Here is a 13781-nt window from a genome sequence, read left to right as displayed (position 1 = left end):
TTAGTGTTAGACAGGGGGTTGCCTTGGGCAGGGTGTTCTGGGGAGCTGCTCAGAAGGGGTGTGGTTGTCCTCATGTCCCTTGTGCTCTGAGGCTGAGTCTGGAATGTCACAACAAGTAAACCAAGAGGAGGAAGTTGTTCAGTAACCTGCAGTACAGGAACTTTTCCTGATGCTCAAATGGAACTGCAGGGATGGGAACATCTCATCCTGGAAAAAGCCAACTGCTATGTCCTGTAAGGCTCCTCTGAGGCAGATCTGTGTTTGTGCCTGTTCTGCTCCTCCTGGCACAGTCCCCCTGCTCTTCTCCAAAATCCTCCGTCCAGCCCCAGTCTGTGGCACAGATCTGAAGGTGCTACCCCCCATCCCCAGTGTGCAGCTGTCCTCTTCACACTGCTTGTTTGTACAGCCTGGCCTGGTGGCTTTGGGAAGAGGGGGCTGATGCCTAGCTGGGATCACCTTGGATTCTCTCTGGTGAGACTTCTGCCTCTCTGCCTTTCATTCCCCTTTAAGGTGCAAGACGGCCTCGCTGCTGCCTCTTGACTTTAATCTTTTGTGCAGCTCCCTTTGACTTACAAAATTGCTTTGGATTCTGCTGGCTTGTCCCAGCTCTGCATTCACCAGCGACCCAACAAGCCTATTCTTGTCTTCTCAAGCTGCAGGAGTAGCTGGAATCAGCTCCCAACCCGCAGTCTGTGCATGTCACCATGTCATCTGTAGCTGGGCTTTTTAAGGTGGTCTTACAGCAGGTATCGCACTGTACTGATGCCACAAGCTGGTGCCAGCCTAGGCGGAGCCTGGCACGCAGGGCCTACTGGGCTGCACTGGAGTTCAGCTCTCTCCTGTTGCTTCCTGCCGGTACATGGACCCGGCTGCTCAGCCTGACTACAGGACAGCCGCGATGACGCGATGTCACCGGGCTGAAGACGTACGGGCTCGTTGCCGAGAAGCTGCTCAGGAGGTGCTGAGAGGGACAGCCGTGCCCGGTGTGTGCCCGGTGTGTGCCCGGTGTGTGCCCGCTGCCGCCCGGCGCAGCGCAGGCCGGGAGCCGCGGCTGTGCTGCTCCGCTCCGGGGCCCTCCGCGACGCCAGGGGGCGCTGTCGGCTGTGGCCCTACCGGAGGCGCTCTGTCCACGCCGTGGCGGGGCGGGCACAGCGGGTCTCTCCCGGCGGCCGTTGGGGCGCGCGTGCGCTCGGTGTGGCGGGGCGGGCACGCGGCGGGGCCATGGCGGACTACCTGATCAGCGGCGGCACCGGCTACGTGCCCGACGACGGGCTGACGGCTCAGCAGCTCTTCAGCTGCGGCGATGGCCTCACCTACAAGTGAGTGCGGCCGGCACGGGGGTGGGACCGGGACCGGGACCTGGGGCGCGGGGCCGCCGCGGTCGCTGACGCGTCTCCCCTCGTTCCCCCGCAGCGATTTCCTCATCCTCCCGGGGTACATCGACTTCACGGCCGACCAGGTGGTGAGTGGCCGGGGCGGGGGAGCGGGCCGGGGCCGGGCCGTGGGTTGCGCCGGTGCCGCCGCTCACCCGCCGCCGCCGCCTGCCTCCTCGCCAGGACCTGACCTCGGCGCTGACCAAGAGAATCACCCTGAAGACGCCGCTGGTCTCCTCGCCCATGGACACGGTCACCGAGGCCAGCATGGCCATCGCCATGGCGGTGAGTGCGGCCCCGTGAGGGCGGGTCCCCTGTGCCGCCATCACCGGGCTGGCGGGGCAGGAAACGCTGCCTGAGGCGCCCGCGTGGCTGCCCCGGGTCCCGCAGCGCCTCGGGGCGAGGCCCGGCCCGGAGCTCGATCCGTGCCGGCCCCGCTGCCGCAGCCGGCCGGTGCAGCGCGGGCAGGGGCTGCGGTGACTCACAGCCGCTTTTGTGTCCCCAGCTGACCGGAGGAATCGGGTTCATCCACCACAACTGCACCCCGGAGTTCCAGGCCAACGAGGTGCGGAAGGTGAAGGTGAGTGCTTGTAACGGCAGCACCAAACCGTGCTGGCACAGGGCGCTCTGTGGAGGTGGGAGCGGGTCTGGCCTCGCTGAATGAGCTGTGTGAGGAGATTGCTGACGTGTGCCCGATCTTCGTGTTTCAGAGCTGTAGTGCTGCCAGGGTTTGCAGGCACAGCCCTCTTGTTGTGTGCCAGACACTGTCTGTGGTCAGCCTGGGAGTTGAGTCCTCCTGGTGTGGGAATATTCCCCATCATTTCAGGGAGGAGGTTAGCCTGGAAGCTCTTCCATGTTAACATTATTTGGGTGAGCCTTGTTGCTGGTTTGAGAGTCGTCCTGTTGGTGAGCATGTGGCTCGGCTGGGTGATGGCAGACCCGTGTGAGTGGCTGCAGTAACCTGCAGGCACGTGCCTCGCTCCTGTCTGGCCTGGCAGTGCCACTCAGCCTGGCTGCTGGATCTGCTTCCTTTCAGAAATACGAGCAAGGATTCATCACAGACCCCGTGGTGCTGAGCCCCAATGACCGAGTGCGAGATGTGTTTGAAGCAAAAGCTCGTCATGGATTTTGTGGGATTCCCATCACGGACAATGGGAAGATGGGGGGCAAGCTGGTTGGGATCATCTCGTCCAGAGATATTGATTTCCTGAAAGAGTCAGAGCATGACCTGCCCCTCGGTGAGGTGAGAAGTGTTCACACCTGAGGGCTGTGAACACTATGTTAGGAAGCTGTGTGGCCTGTGATAAGGATAAGGGTGAGTGTGTGGCTGTGAGGGTGTTCTGCCCCTGGGAGGGAGCAGCTCCAGCTTAGCTCAGCAGATCTGTCTGTGAGTGTATTTCCAGGGGAGAGTGTCTTGCTCGTTTGCACTCTCTGAGCGACTCCTGCAGTGCAGACCATGCAGTTTGTGTGAATTATGAGGATTATCTTTCAGTGCTGTGGAACCTCAGCCCTGCTTCACTAATTAATTGCTGGTGTTTGTGGCTGTTGCTGTAGTCCCACATGCTGGCACTGCCAGCTTTGTAGCAGCTGTGCTCTGCCCAGCAAACTCTCCAAGTGCTGAGCTTCCTTTTCTGGGCTGCCTTTTCCTCTGTGCATCATCTGGATTACTTGTTCTTTCAAATAACCCCTGAACTTGCAGTCTGGACTTCATAATGCTTTGCTGCCAGACTCCCCTGTGCAGGAGAACGTTCTGTGATTCCAGTTACACAAGCTGTAACTGGAGATCTGCGGTGCTGTCAGGTTACACCACCAGTGCCTCTTGGCCATGCTTTCCTCTTGGCTCACAAATATTTTTAGCTCTTGCTGACCAAACGTGGTGTCACATGCTGATCCCTGTTTGGTTTGAAATCAGCTATAAATACAAGATAATGATACAAGAGCCTTAAACTAGGAGCAGGTTATAAAAGTGCATGTGGCCCTTTGAAGCAATGCTGCCTATCAGAGGAGCGAGATAAGGATCTTTCCTCATACTTTCTTTGGGTCATTCAGCACTGCAGAGCAGGAAACTTTCTGCTGTCAGTGTGTGGTGCTTGTTCCAGATGGCTGGAAGCTGGCCAATGTGACACCTATTCACAACAAGGGTGGGAAGGAGGATCCTGGTAATTACAGGCCAGTTAGCCTGACCTCAGTACCCAGTAAGGTAATGGAGCAGTTCATACTGAGTGTCATCACACAGCACTTACAGGATGGCCAAGGTATCAGAGCCAGCCAGCAGAGGTTTAGGAGGAGTAGGTCATGTTTGACCAACCTGATCTTTCATGACCAGGTGACCCTCCTGGTGGATGCAGGAATAGCTGTGGTTGTTGTGTGCCTGGATTCCAGCAAGGCCTTTGGCACTGTCTCCCCCAGCACACTCCTGGCAAAGCTGCAGCCCAGGCCTGGGACAGGAGCACTCTGTGCTGGGCTCAGAGCTAGCTGGAGAGTGGTGGTGACTGATGCTGCAGCCAGGCACCAGGGGTGTCCCTCAGGGCAGGAGGGCTCTGCAGGGAGACCTGGAACAGTTGTATGGATGGGCAGAGTCCAGTAGGATGGAGTTTAATAAGTCCAAGTGCCCAGTCCTGCATTTGGCCACAATAACCCCCTGCAGTGTTACAGGCTGGGGATGGTGTGGCTGGGCAGTGCCCAGGCAGAAAGGGACCTGGGGGTGCTGGTGACAGCCAGCTGAACGTGAGCCAGCAGTGTGTCCAGGTGGCCAAGGAGGCCAAGGGCTCCTGGCCTGGATCAGGAATGGTGTGGCCAGCAGGAGCAGGGAGGTCATTCTCCCCCTGCACTGGGCACTGGTGAGGCCACACCCTGAGTGCTGTGTCCAGTTCTGGCCCCAAAGTTTGGGAAGGACATTAAGACACTTGAGTGTGTCCAGAGGAGGCAACGAGGCTGGTGAGGGGCTGGGAACACAAACCCTGAGGAATCGCTGAGGGAGCTGGGGGTGCTCAGCCTGGAGAAAAGGAGACTCAGATGTGACCTTATCAGTCTCTACAACTCCCTGAAAGGTGGTTGTAGTCAGGTGGGGTTGGTCCCTTTCTCCAGGCAGCAACTGACAGAGCCAGAGGACACAGTCTTAAGCTGTGCAAGGGAAAAATATAGGTTGGATATTAGGAAAGTTTTTTACAGAAAGAGTGATAAAGCATGGAATGGTCTGCCTGGGAAGGTGGTGGAGTCACCATCTCTGGAGGTGTTTTAAAAAAGGCTGGATGTGGCACTCAATGCCATGTTTTAATTGAGGTATTAGGGCATGGGTTGGACTCGATTATCTTGAAGGTCTCTTCTAACCTAGTGGTTCTGTGATATGTCTGTGATGCCTCAGGCTTCTCTTGAGGTGTGGGTTCTGTCACAGCATTTTCGGTAGATGGAGGCATGGTCAGCCTCTTTCCAATGCAAAATGTCTGTTGTTATGGTATAAATAACTGAAATGTTCTTCTTTGTATGCAACTGACCTACCTTCCTGAAGAGTTAGAGAATGCACCCTTTTAGCTTTGCCCAGCCTTCTCAAATAACCTTTCATGGGGACTTGATGATCACAGAATGCTGTGGTTGGAAAGGGACTTGGAGGTCCCTTGTCAAGCCACCTGCTCAAGGCACGTTGAGCTGGAGGAGGTTTTGTGGGGCTGTGTCTAAATCTCCAAGGATGGAGATTTCATTATCTCTCTCAGCTGCCCTCCCAGTGGGAGAGCACTGTTGTGATGAAAGCCACCACAGCAGGTCAGATGTTCCCCACTGTCCAGCACTGCCCTTTGCTTTCCATCGTGTTGTGGTGCTCGTTTGTCAGAGTGAGTGTGGCTGAGCATATTTGGATTGATTCACCTCCTTTGCCCCACTGTCCTTAGCAGCAGTAGCAGTGGGTTATTCTGGGCAGAGCCCTTCCAGGGCCTGTGCATGGGAGATGCTGCCTGAACACAAGATTGAGGGCGGCACCGTTTCTGCCAGCACAGCATGGGACTCCCAAGCTGTCTCCAGCCCTTATTTGCATGTGCTCCAATGAAAGGGAGAGCTGTCAGGGTGATATCCCAAACAAGGGTCACCCGAGAGTTGTCCCTGGTTTCCAGGTGCTTTCACTTGTGTTCCTGAGGCCTTCTGCCATCTCCTGTTTCAGTGCACTGATGGGCTTGGGGCTTGATGCCAGAGCCTGCATGGGGACAGCACACTGGAGGCTTTTCCTGTGTGTTCCTGGAGGCGTGTTGCTGTGCTGTGGGCTCTTTGTGGAGCACTCCTGCACGGCCACTGCAGAGTGTTTCACGTGGGCAGGGGGGTTTGGTATTTTCAGATCAGTGTGAAGGAGTTCTTGTGACTTTTTATCTTCTCCCACCCACTAGATTATGACAAAGCGGGAAGATCTTGTTGTGGCCCCAGCTGGCGTAATGTTGAAGGAAGCAAATGAAATTCTGCAAAGGAGTAAAAAAGGTACCTGTGGCTGTCTGTGGCACAAGGGAGAGCTGTGGAAGTGCTGGGTGAATGTGGGCACACAGTCTCTGTGTGGATGAAACATGGGAGACAGCGGTGAACACAGTGCCCACACCCCTCTGCTGGGGTACAGAGTTCACCTGCCTTCATCTCAAATGTGTTTGGAGTTGAGGGATTCTTGGCAGCCCAGTGTTCGGCTGTCCAGCCACGTCTTTGATTTTCTGGCCTGGTCTTTGCATTTCAGTGCTCAGTTCATCCCTCTTAGGGTTTAGTAGTTTGATTTTTAATAGGGTGTTGTGCGCCTAGTTATTAAAAAATGCACACATTTTCTATGGTTGATGTAAAAATACTGAGTCCTTCTCCAGTCCTATAAACTCCTTTCTCTGTTTCTCAAGCCAGAGCTGCTGGCATCCATGGCCAAGCAAGATATGGTAACACACCTGAGTCTCCATCTTGTAGCAGTTTTTGCCTGCCCGCTGCTGCAGTGCTCTGAGCTAATGCCTGTGTCCTGCAGAAATCTGCAGTGATGTTCTCTCTGTGTGTTTCCAGGCAAGCTGCCAATTGTTAATGAAGATGACGAGCTGGTGGCCATCATTGCCCGCACTGATCTCAAGAAGAACAGGGATTACCCTCTGGCTTCCAAGGATGCCAAGAAGCAGCTGCTGTGCGGGGCCGCTATCGGGACCCACGAGGATGACAAGTACCGGCTGGACCTGCTGGTGCAGGCTGGCGTGGATGCCGTCGTGCTGGTGAGCACCCCTGGGCACCCCTGGGCATTGTGTCAGCCTGGGACACTGGGGCTTGAGTCCCCAGGCTGGATGAATGTCACTGTCTTTGTCACAGGCCTTTCTGTGTTAGAATATGGCAGTTTGTTGACCTCTCAGTCTTGTTCAGGTTAGAATCCTCAGATTGGAGGGATTCTTCTTCCCTGGAGATTTATGTGACCTGAAGGAGTTCCTAGGGTGCATTGAAGCCCTGAAGGCTGTGAAGAGAAACATTGTCAGTTAATACAGAATCTTCTACAAATACCTCTTGCACTCTGCCACCAGCCTCTCTGATGTTCCTGACTAGTTTTGAATATTCAGCTTATCAGTTTCCCTTCGTCCCTTTGGTGTTTGTTACTGTGTTACTCTCTTACTGATGTCCAGGAGTGATCAGTGAGCCCAGAGCTGCTCTGCTGGTCTCCCTTTCTGGCCTGTAAACTTTCAGGTACAGTTGTCACTGCCTGTATTTGCACATGGTTTTCTCATCGATTGTGATACTGTGAGTGTGCTGTGCTCTGAGGGCACGGCTGTGCAGTGGGAAATGTTTAACAGACATCATTTGACTGGGTCACAGAGATTGACAGGGACTGAGGGCTCAGTGCTCCACATCTGGTATTTGAGCTGCTCTGCTGCACAGTAAGGAGGTGCATCCCCCCACCTGCCCTGCTGGGTTTCACAAGGAACATTCTCAATTTCACCTGTAGTTTGAGACAGGGCTGACAGTGTCCTGCTGATAGAGCCAGATGGTTCTTATCCACAGCCAGATGTTCTGCTTGTTCCGTTCTGTAGAAGCTACAGGATTAAACCTGAAGGATATTACTGAAGTCTTTACAATACTGAAATCTTTACAATGTACTTCCCTTGTGCAGGGAAATGCATTCCCATCTTGGCAGCAGCTTCTGCTGGGATTCCATGCCCAATTTGGGGAGTCATTTTGCCCATTACTCAACTTAGTAGAGACCCCAGCAAGCAGAGTGAAAATCTGAAACTTTTCTGAAGCTGCATTTGTAATCTGCAGAAATTCTGGTTGAAACTGATTTTCTTTCTGTTGCAGGATTCCTCTCAGGGGAATTCCATCTTCCAGATCAATATGATTAAATATATTAAGGAGAAATATCCCAACCTACAAGTTATTGGAGGAAACGGTAGGCGTGTGTTGAGAACTCTTGTCTTTAAAGGACATTTGTTTCTTAGACACAGAGGGAGCTGCAGGGATGTGAATGAAATGATCATCTTGGTAAATTTCTGTGGGCTTAAAATGGTTTCCTCTGACTTGTGGAATGGAGCAAGGCCACTGCAGACACAGGGCAGTACCTTACTGCTGCAGATACTTAAAACCTTTGTTCTGCAGCACAGCATGTTACAGTCCTCCATGGCACATTATGCATTAGTTTATTTTACACACCAGTTTAAAATTTTGCTTAGTAATGAATACTGCTTGATGTGGAAATCTAGTGGCAATTTTCCCTGCCTCTCTACAGCAGAGCCCAGTGGTCCTTGTCTTTACTTGATGCTGTTACCCTGTACTCTGCCCTCCCTACCTCGTGTGGCCCGGAGAGTGTTTGGGACCGTGCCATGACTTGTGCTGCCTCAGCCTTTGGGTAGAAGTTGCAGAATAGCCTGAAGGGGCAGTGTCACCTCACCCACTGTGGCAGCTTGAGCAGAAACTCACTGCCCCTCCCTGACAGGCCTGGCTCTGCCACAGGCTGTTAGCCAGGGTGGGGGATGTTGGCAGCCATGGGGAAGAAGTGTTGTTTGCAAATGTGCTTGTCTGCTTTCAAACCGATTTTTGCTCCCCACAGTGGTGACTGCGGCTCAGGCCAAGAACCTGATTGACGCCGGGGTTGATGCCCTGAGGGTCGGGATGGGCAGTGGCTCCATCTGCATCACACAGGAAGGTGAGAGAGATCAGCTACTCCTAAATAGGCTGAAGACACGTGTTTAGTAGAAATTCCCTGCTGAAAAGCAGCATGGCTGGGATGGAATTCTCCTGTTTTGAGGGCAGTGTCCATCAGGAAGACGTCTTTCACCCCCTTTGTCCAGGACTTCCAACCCTTGGGGTGGCAGCAGCAGCAAAGGCATTTCCCAGGACTGACTGAGACTGAGTAGAGCCGGTGTGGCAGATGGTGGCTTTGCCTGAGGGGAGCTGTTGGCTCGGTGTGGAATGGGGCTGACAGGCAGCTCTGCAGGGAGAGGGGCTTACTGGATCCCCAGTGCTGATGGGTGAAGCACACTGGGCTGTCTGTGCTCCCTTGCCTCTGGCAGCAGTGTGTGTGATGCTTGACTATTGATCTGGGCTCGATGCCTTTGCAGTTTCCAGGCCAAAATGGGATTTCTTGCTTTTGTCTCTGCAGCTAGACAGAGCTTGTGTGGGGCAGAGGCTGTGCCACCCTTAGCTAAGAGGCAAGAGAGGCATCCCCCAGGGCCTGAAGAAAGTCTGTCTTGATGACAGACTCAGTCCTTGTGTGTTGAGCCTCAGGTGGGGTGCAGAGTGGTGGTGCAGCAAGGTGCTGCAGTCCACCAGCACAGCCCCTCACTGCTTTAGTCCTTGGTCTGTGCCACAGGAGGCAGTAAATGAGCAGCTGCTTGGCTGTAGGAGCTGCATTGGCTCTGCCCTTTCCAGCATGGAGCCTGTGAGCAGCCCTGGACCTGTCCTGTGTTCCTGCTTTGCCTGGCTGCAGGGGTTCCAGTCAGGGCAGTGTCTCAGGTCAGCTTTCTGAGGAGGGAGGAGTATCCTTGGGCTGACACTTCCATAGCCAGAGCAGAGCCAGGACACACATGTCCTGCCCTGGCTGTGAGGCAAAGGCATGCTCTGATCTGCACAGTGGTGAATGTCCCTGGGCTTCCTCCAGCTGCCCTGGGAATGGGGCTGGGTGCTGTGTTTGGTGAAGGTGTAGACCAGAGGCAGAATGTGGCACTTCACAGGAGATGTGGTTGCAGAACTCTTGCCTGCAGCTTCCCAGGTTTTTGTTGCTGTTAAGGGAAAGAGCTCTGGCTTTTTGGGGTCGGGGTCACCTCTCTGGTGGCTGCTGGGGTAGGGCAAGCATGTGCTGTGCACAGCCAGGCCTGGCTGCCTTGGATCTGGCCTCTGGCTTGGCTCAGGCTAGGAAGGGTCTCAAAGTCAGCTCTGTCCCACCATATGCTCTGCCCAGTAGCAGGTCATTTCTGGGGTCCTTTGTTCTGCTGCTGTTCTTCTGTCTCTAAAATGTGTGTGTTTGTTTTTGTTTAGCTGCTCCAAAGATCCCTCCAGACCTAAAGTCCCACAGCCCCAAATGCCCTTCTACTGTCACGGGCACCTATAGTAAGTCACTTGCCCTGTTCCCAACCCTAATTATGTGTCTTGAAGCAGGATCCTGATTTGGCTGCACATGGCCCTACTGCTTGTTTGAGAATAATTTAGCTGTAGATGCACTTGGGGTTTTGTGGCTTTGGATACTGGTTTTGAATCTAAAATTAAATCTGAGAAGCCTCTCTGATTTCATAAAGCAGAATCTGAACTGTCCAAGCTGAGGGAACTCAGGCCTGTCCTCTCTCCACTCCAAATTCCAGTTAGGAGCCTGATTGCACCTTTTGGATCCCTAGCCAGTCATGCTCCTGCTGATCCAGTACTGGGAGGTGATCCCTGAGCAGTTCTTGATCGTGCTCAAAATGTAGCTCTAATTCTGGGCAAGTTGTGCTCCCTTCCCATGGGGCTGGCTTCCCCGAGTTACAGAGGGACTTCACTGCACCTGGCCACCTTGGCAGCTGTGTTCCATCTTCTCCCCACCAAATCCTGTGGAGAGAAGGAGCTTCTGCCTGCCCAGCCCAGGGTGCAGTGTTCTCTGCTCTGATGCTCTGACCAAGCAGCCCCTGCAAGGGAAGCCTTAGGCTTTGTCTTTGCCCCTAGTTCTGACACACCCCAAAGGGAGAGGTTTACTCCAGCAGATCCTGGCAGGTTTTCTCCAGCAGATGATTTTGTAGGGCCACCCTTTGCCAATGCACTGAAAGGGACAAACCCTTCCCTGACCGTGTGATGTGTGTGTGTGCTCAGAACCCCGCTTGGGACGCCTGCGCTGCGGGGCTGTGGCACTGGGCACTGGGACACTCGAGAGGCACGATGCTCCCAGGGGCCCTGAGCCCAGCTGTGCCTTAAAAGGGCTGGTCTCTGTGCTTGAGAGGTTTCTGCAGGCCCTGCACTGTCTGTGGCACACTCCCATAGACCCTGGACTCAAAACCCTTCAGAAATGGGTGTTTCTCTCCACAGAGCTCTTCCACAGCAGCATTTTGCAGCTGCACTGTGGCCTTCAGCAGTGCAGAACTGCAAGACCATCTCTTTAAGGGCATTGATGATGAAGCTGGCAGCCTCTCCCTGGCTGGCTGAGCCTGAGCTGAACGCTGGGGTCTGATTAAATTTAGTTCTGTCACAATCTCAGCCTGCAGTCTGGCTGCCCTCCCTCAGCAGCTGCTGCTGAGTGCTGGGAGTAGAGAAACTGTATCCTCCTGGCCCCTGCAGGTCTCTGCCAGGGACATGCTGCCAGCACTGCCGCCGTGCAGGCTGAACCACACCTGGATTTCACACTCCAGAGTACTAATACTGAATGGCCTTAATCTTTCCCAGTTTATGGGACTAACCATGACTGAAGAAAAGGCTTCCAGTTGATGGTGGGGAAGGGACGTCTCCCTGAGAGAAGCTTATCTCAGTGTTCTTGCATGCCTGTGGCTGACAAACATGTTACAAGACATGCCTTGTGCTGGTTTTCCTCACATAACGGGAAGCTTAACTGCTAATGACTGGGAAGAACAAGTAAATCCAAAGCTAATAACTCTCTCCTCATGGGGCAGCTAAACTTGATGGAACCCTTGCTACATTGCAGGGCAGGAAGATAAATTATTACCAAACCATTCTGCCTCTTTCCTTTTCCACTGCTGCATGTGTGTTTGTGTGTATATGCAGACCTTTATGCATAGATATAAATATATCTGTAGCATATACAGGCATATGAGCTCTCTCCCAGCCAACTGCCTTTCCATTCAAGAGGCACATCTTAAAGATGCTGGGTACATGGACAAGGGGTCTGGCAGCTGCAGGAGAGAGCCAGCAGTGGGACATGGCTACATGCCTGGGATGCTTTGGAGAGGGGCTTTTGGAATTTGCTTTATTTCCTTCCCAAGCTCCCCACATGTCTGCTGTGCACAAGGATCGAGCCACGAGTCTTGTCTGATCCCAGGCATCCAACCAAAGCCCCCAGTCCCGAGGTCACTCCCAGCTTTTTGGAGCCAAGGGCTGTGAGGACGTCTCAGCAGGCACCTCCCGGGCACCTGCTTCTCTTGGACTCGGCCTAGGGACGGAGCCCAGGGATTTGTGCGTTCTGAGTGCTGGAGCATGCGTGTGCAGGGAGCCTGAGCGAGCCTGCTGGGACGGGGCCGTGCTGCGGGCTGGGGCTGAGCTGTGTGTCTGTCCCGCAGTGCTGGCGTGCGGCCGTCCCCAGGCCACGGCGGTGTACAAGGTGTCCGAGTACGCGCGCAGGTTCGGCGTCCCCGTCATCGCCGACGGCGGCATCCAGACGGTCGGGCACATCGCCAAGGCCCTGGCACTGGGGGCCTCCACAGGTGAGCACACTGTGGCCAATCTCCCAGGAGGTGTTTCCATATGGCCCACACTGGGCACGAGGGCTTTACCTGCAGGTGGCTGGGGGCATGGGGCTGCAGCCAGTGCTGTGCCCAGGAACCCTGAGGGGTTTTGCAGCCACTGCCGCTGATGTGCTGTTCCTGGTGATATCTTGTGCCAGTGATGATGGGCTCTCTCCTGGCTGCCACCACGGAGGCCCCAGGCGAGTACTTCTTCTCGGATGGCATCAGGCTGAAGAAATACCGTGGCATGGGCTCCCTAGATGCCATGGACAAGAACTTGGGCAGCCAGAATCGGTATTTCAGGTCAGAGACGGTGCTTTGGGGCAGCAGATCAAGCTTTTGGGGTTTCTGTGCTTCACAAATACCCTTGATTTGTGCTTTCATGCAGTGAGACAGACAAAATTAAAGTAGCCCAGGGGGTCTCCGGTGCAGTGCAAGACAAAGGCTCTATCCATAAATTCATTCCATACCTTATTGCTGGGATCCAGCATTCCTGCCAGGATATCGGTGCCAAGAGCCTGACCCAAGTCCGGTGAGTGCTTCCCCGTGTCTGTGTTCTGGTTAGGTCATGGTGCTGCTGCCTGAGTCCCTGTGCAGCTGTACTCAAGCCGTGGTGTGTTCTAGATAATCTGTAGCTCTCTTCCCTCATCTCCAGTGGGCAGTGCATAATGATCTGCCAGCCCCAGGGACACAGGAGTATGGTCTGTTGTGGCATATTCAGCTGGCTGGGCTCAAAATGTTGGGATTACATTACCTAGTGTGCTTTTGGGAGCACAGGAAAGACCATTCTGGCCACAGCTGGAGGAACCAGTGATCCTCATTCCAGATGTTCCAGCTCAGCATGTGCCAGAGCACTGTCCTCCCTGGACTCTGCCTGGCTTGTGACAGGTGTGCTTCCCCCTCAGAGCCATGATGTACTCGGGAGAGCTGAAGTTTGAGAAGAGGACAACATCTGCCCAGGTTGAAGGAGGGGTGCATGGCCTCCACTCGTAAGTGCTTCTGGCAGGAGCCTTGGCACCCTGGGGGGGTATTGGGCGTGAGGAACAGCCATCCTGTACCTCAGCTGCCATGCCCTTGGCTTGGTGTGCCATTCACGGGCTTGCCGTGGCACCACAGCCGGGCCAAGCCCTGGCCTGTCAGGGTGCTGAGGCTGTTCCCCTCCCTGGGCTGGCAGGATCTGTCCCATACTGCACCTTTGTCCCTGACCTGAGTGAGGTGGGTCAGTAAAGGGGCTCCCTGGTGCTGCTTCCCTCACAGGTATGAGAAACGCCTCTTCTGAGAGATCTGTGTCTGTCCCTGTGCCACCAGCCCTGCGCTGCTCTGCGTGGGAGCTGCTCTTGCTGCAGAAGTGCCATTATTCTGGGCTGCCTGGAGCTCCTGCTGTCCCTTGGCTGCTTCCTGACCACCCGCGGGGCCCGCCTTCCACCCCGGAGCCGTGAGCCTGGGCTGGAGCCTTGCACGTGTTGGCCATGTTTTACAATAAAAATATTAAAATATGTGCGGTTGGTATCAGCCCAGAGCCCCTCTTCCTTCTTCACCTCCCTTGCTCTCCATCCTTGGCTCTGTCCCTTGCTTC

General features: G+C 54.6%; 1 protein-coding gene across 2 annotated transcripts; it reads left to right on the top strand.

Moving 5' to 3' along the window:
* Window positions 1-1165: 1165 nt before the first annotated feature.
* On the top strand, window positions 1166-13717 carry IMPDH2 (inosine monophosphate dehydrogenase 2). Of its 2 annotated transcripts, XM_059479948.1 has the most exons (15): window positions 1166-1319; window positions 1414-1462; window positions 1557-1658; window positions 1879-1953; window positions 2410-2616; window positions 5744-5831; window positions 6381-6580; window positions 7650-7740; window positions 8398-8493; window positions 9825-9896; window positions 12041-12184; window positions 12364-12508; window positions 12594-12737; window positions 13111-13194; window positions 13463-13717. In XM_059479948.1, the coding sequence occupies exons 1-15, from the start codon at window positions 1222-1224 to the stop codon at window positions 13482-13484; spliced, it is 1617 nt and encodes a 538-aa protein (XP_059335931.1). In that variant the 5' UTR covers window positions 1166-1221; the 3' UTR covers window positions 13485-13717. The 2 variants fall into 2 exon arrangements, with proteins under 2 accessions (XP_059335931.1, XP_059335932.1); XM_059479949.1 differs by lacking the exon at window positions 9825-9896.
* Window positions 13718-13781: the final 64 nt, after the last annotated feature.

This window comes from Ammospiza nelsoni, chromosome 11 (genome assembly GCF_027579445.1).
Source record: "Ammospiza nelsoni isolate bAmmNel1 chromosome 11, bAmmNel1.pri, whole genome shotgun sequence".
In the NCBI taxonomy this organism is placed as follows: Eukaryota; Metazoa; Chordata; class Aves; order Passeriformes; family Passerellidae; genus Ammospiza; species Ammospiza nelsoni.
This window is presented reverse-complemented; position numbering and strand designations above follow the sequence as displayed.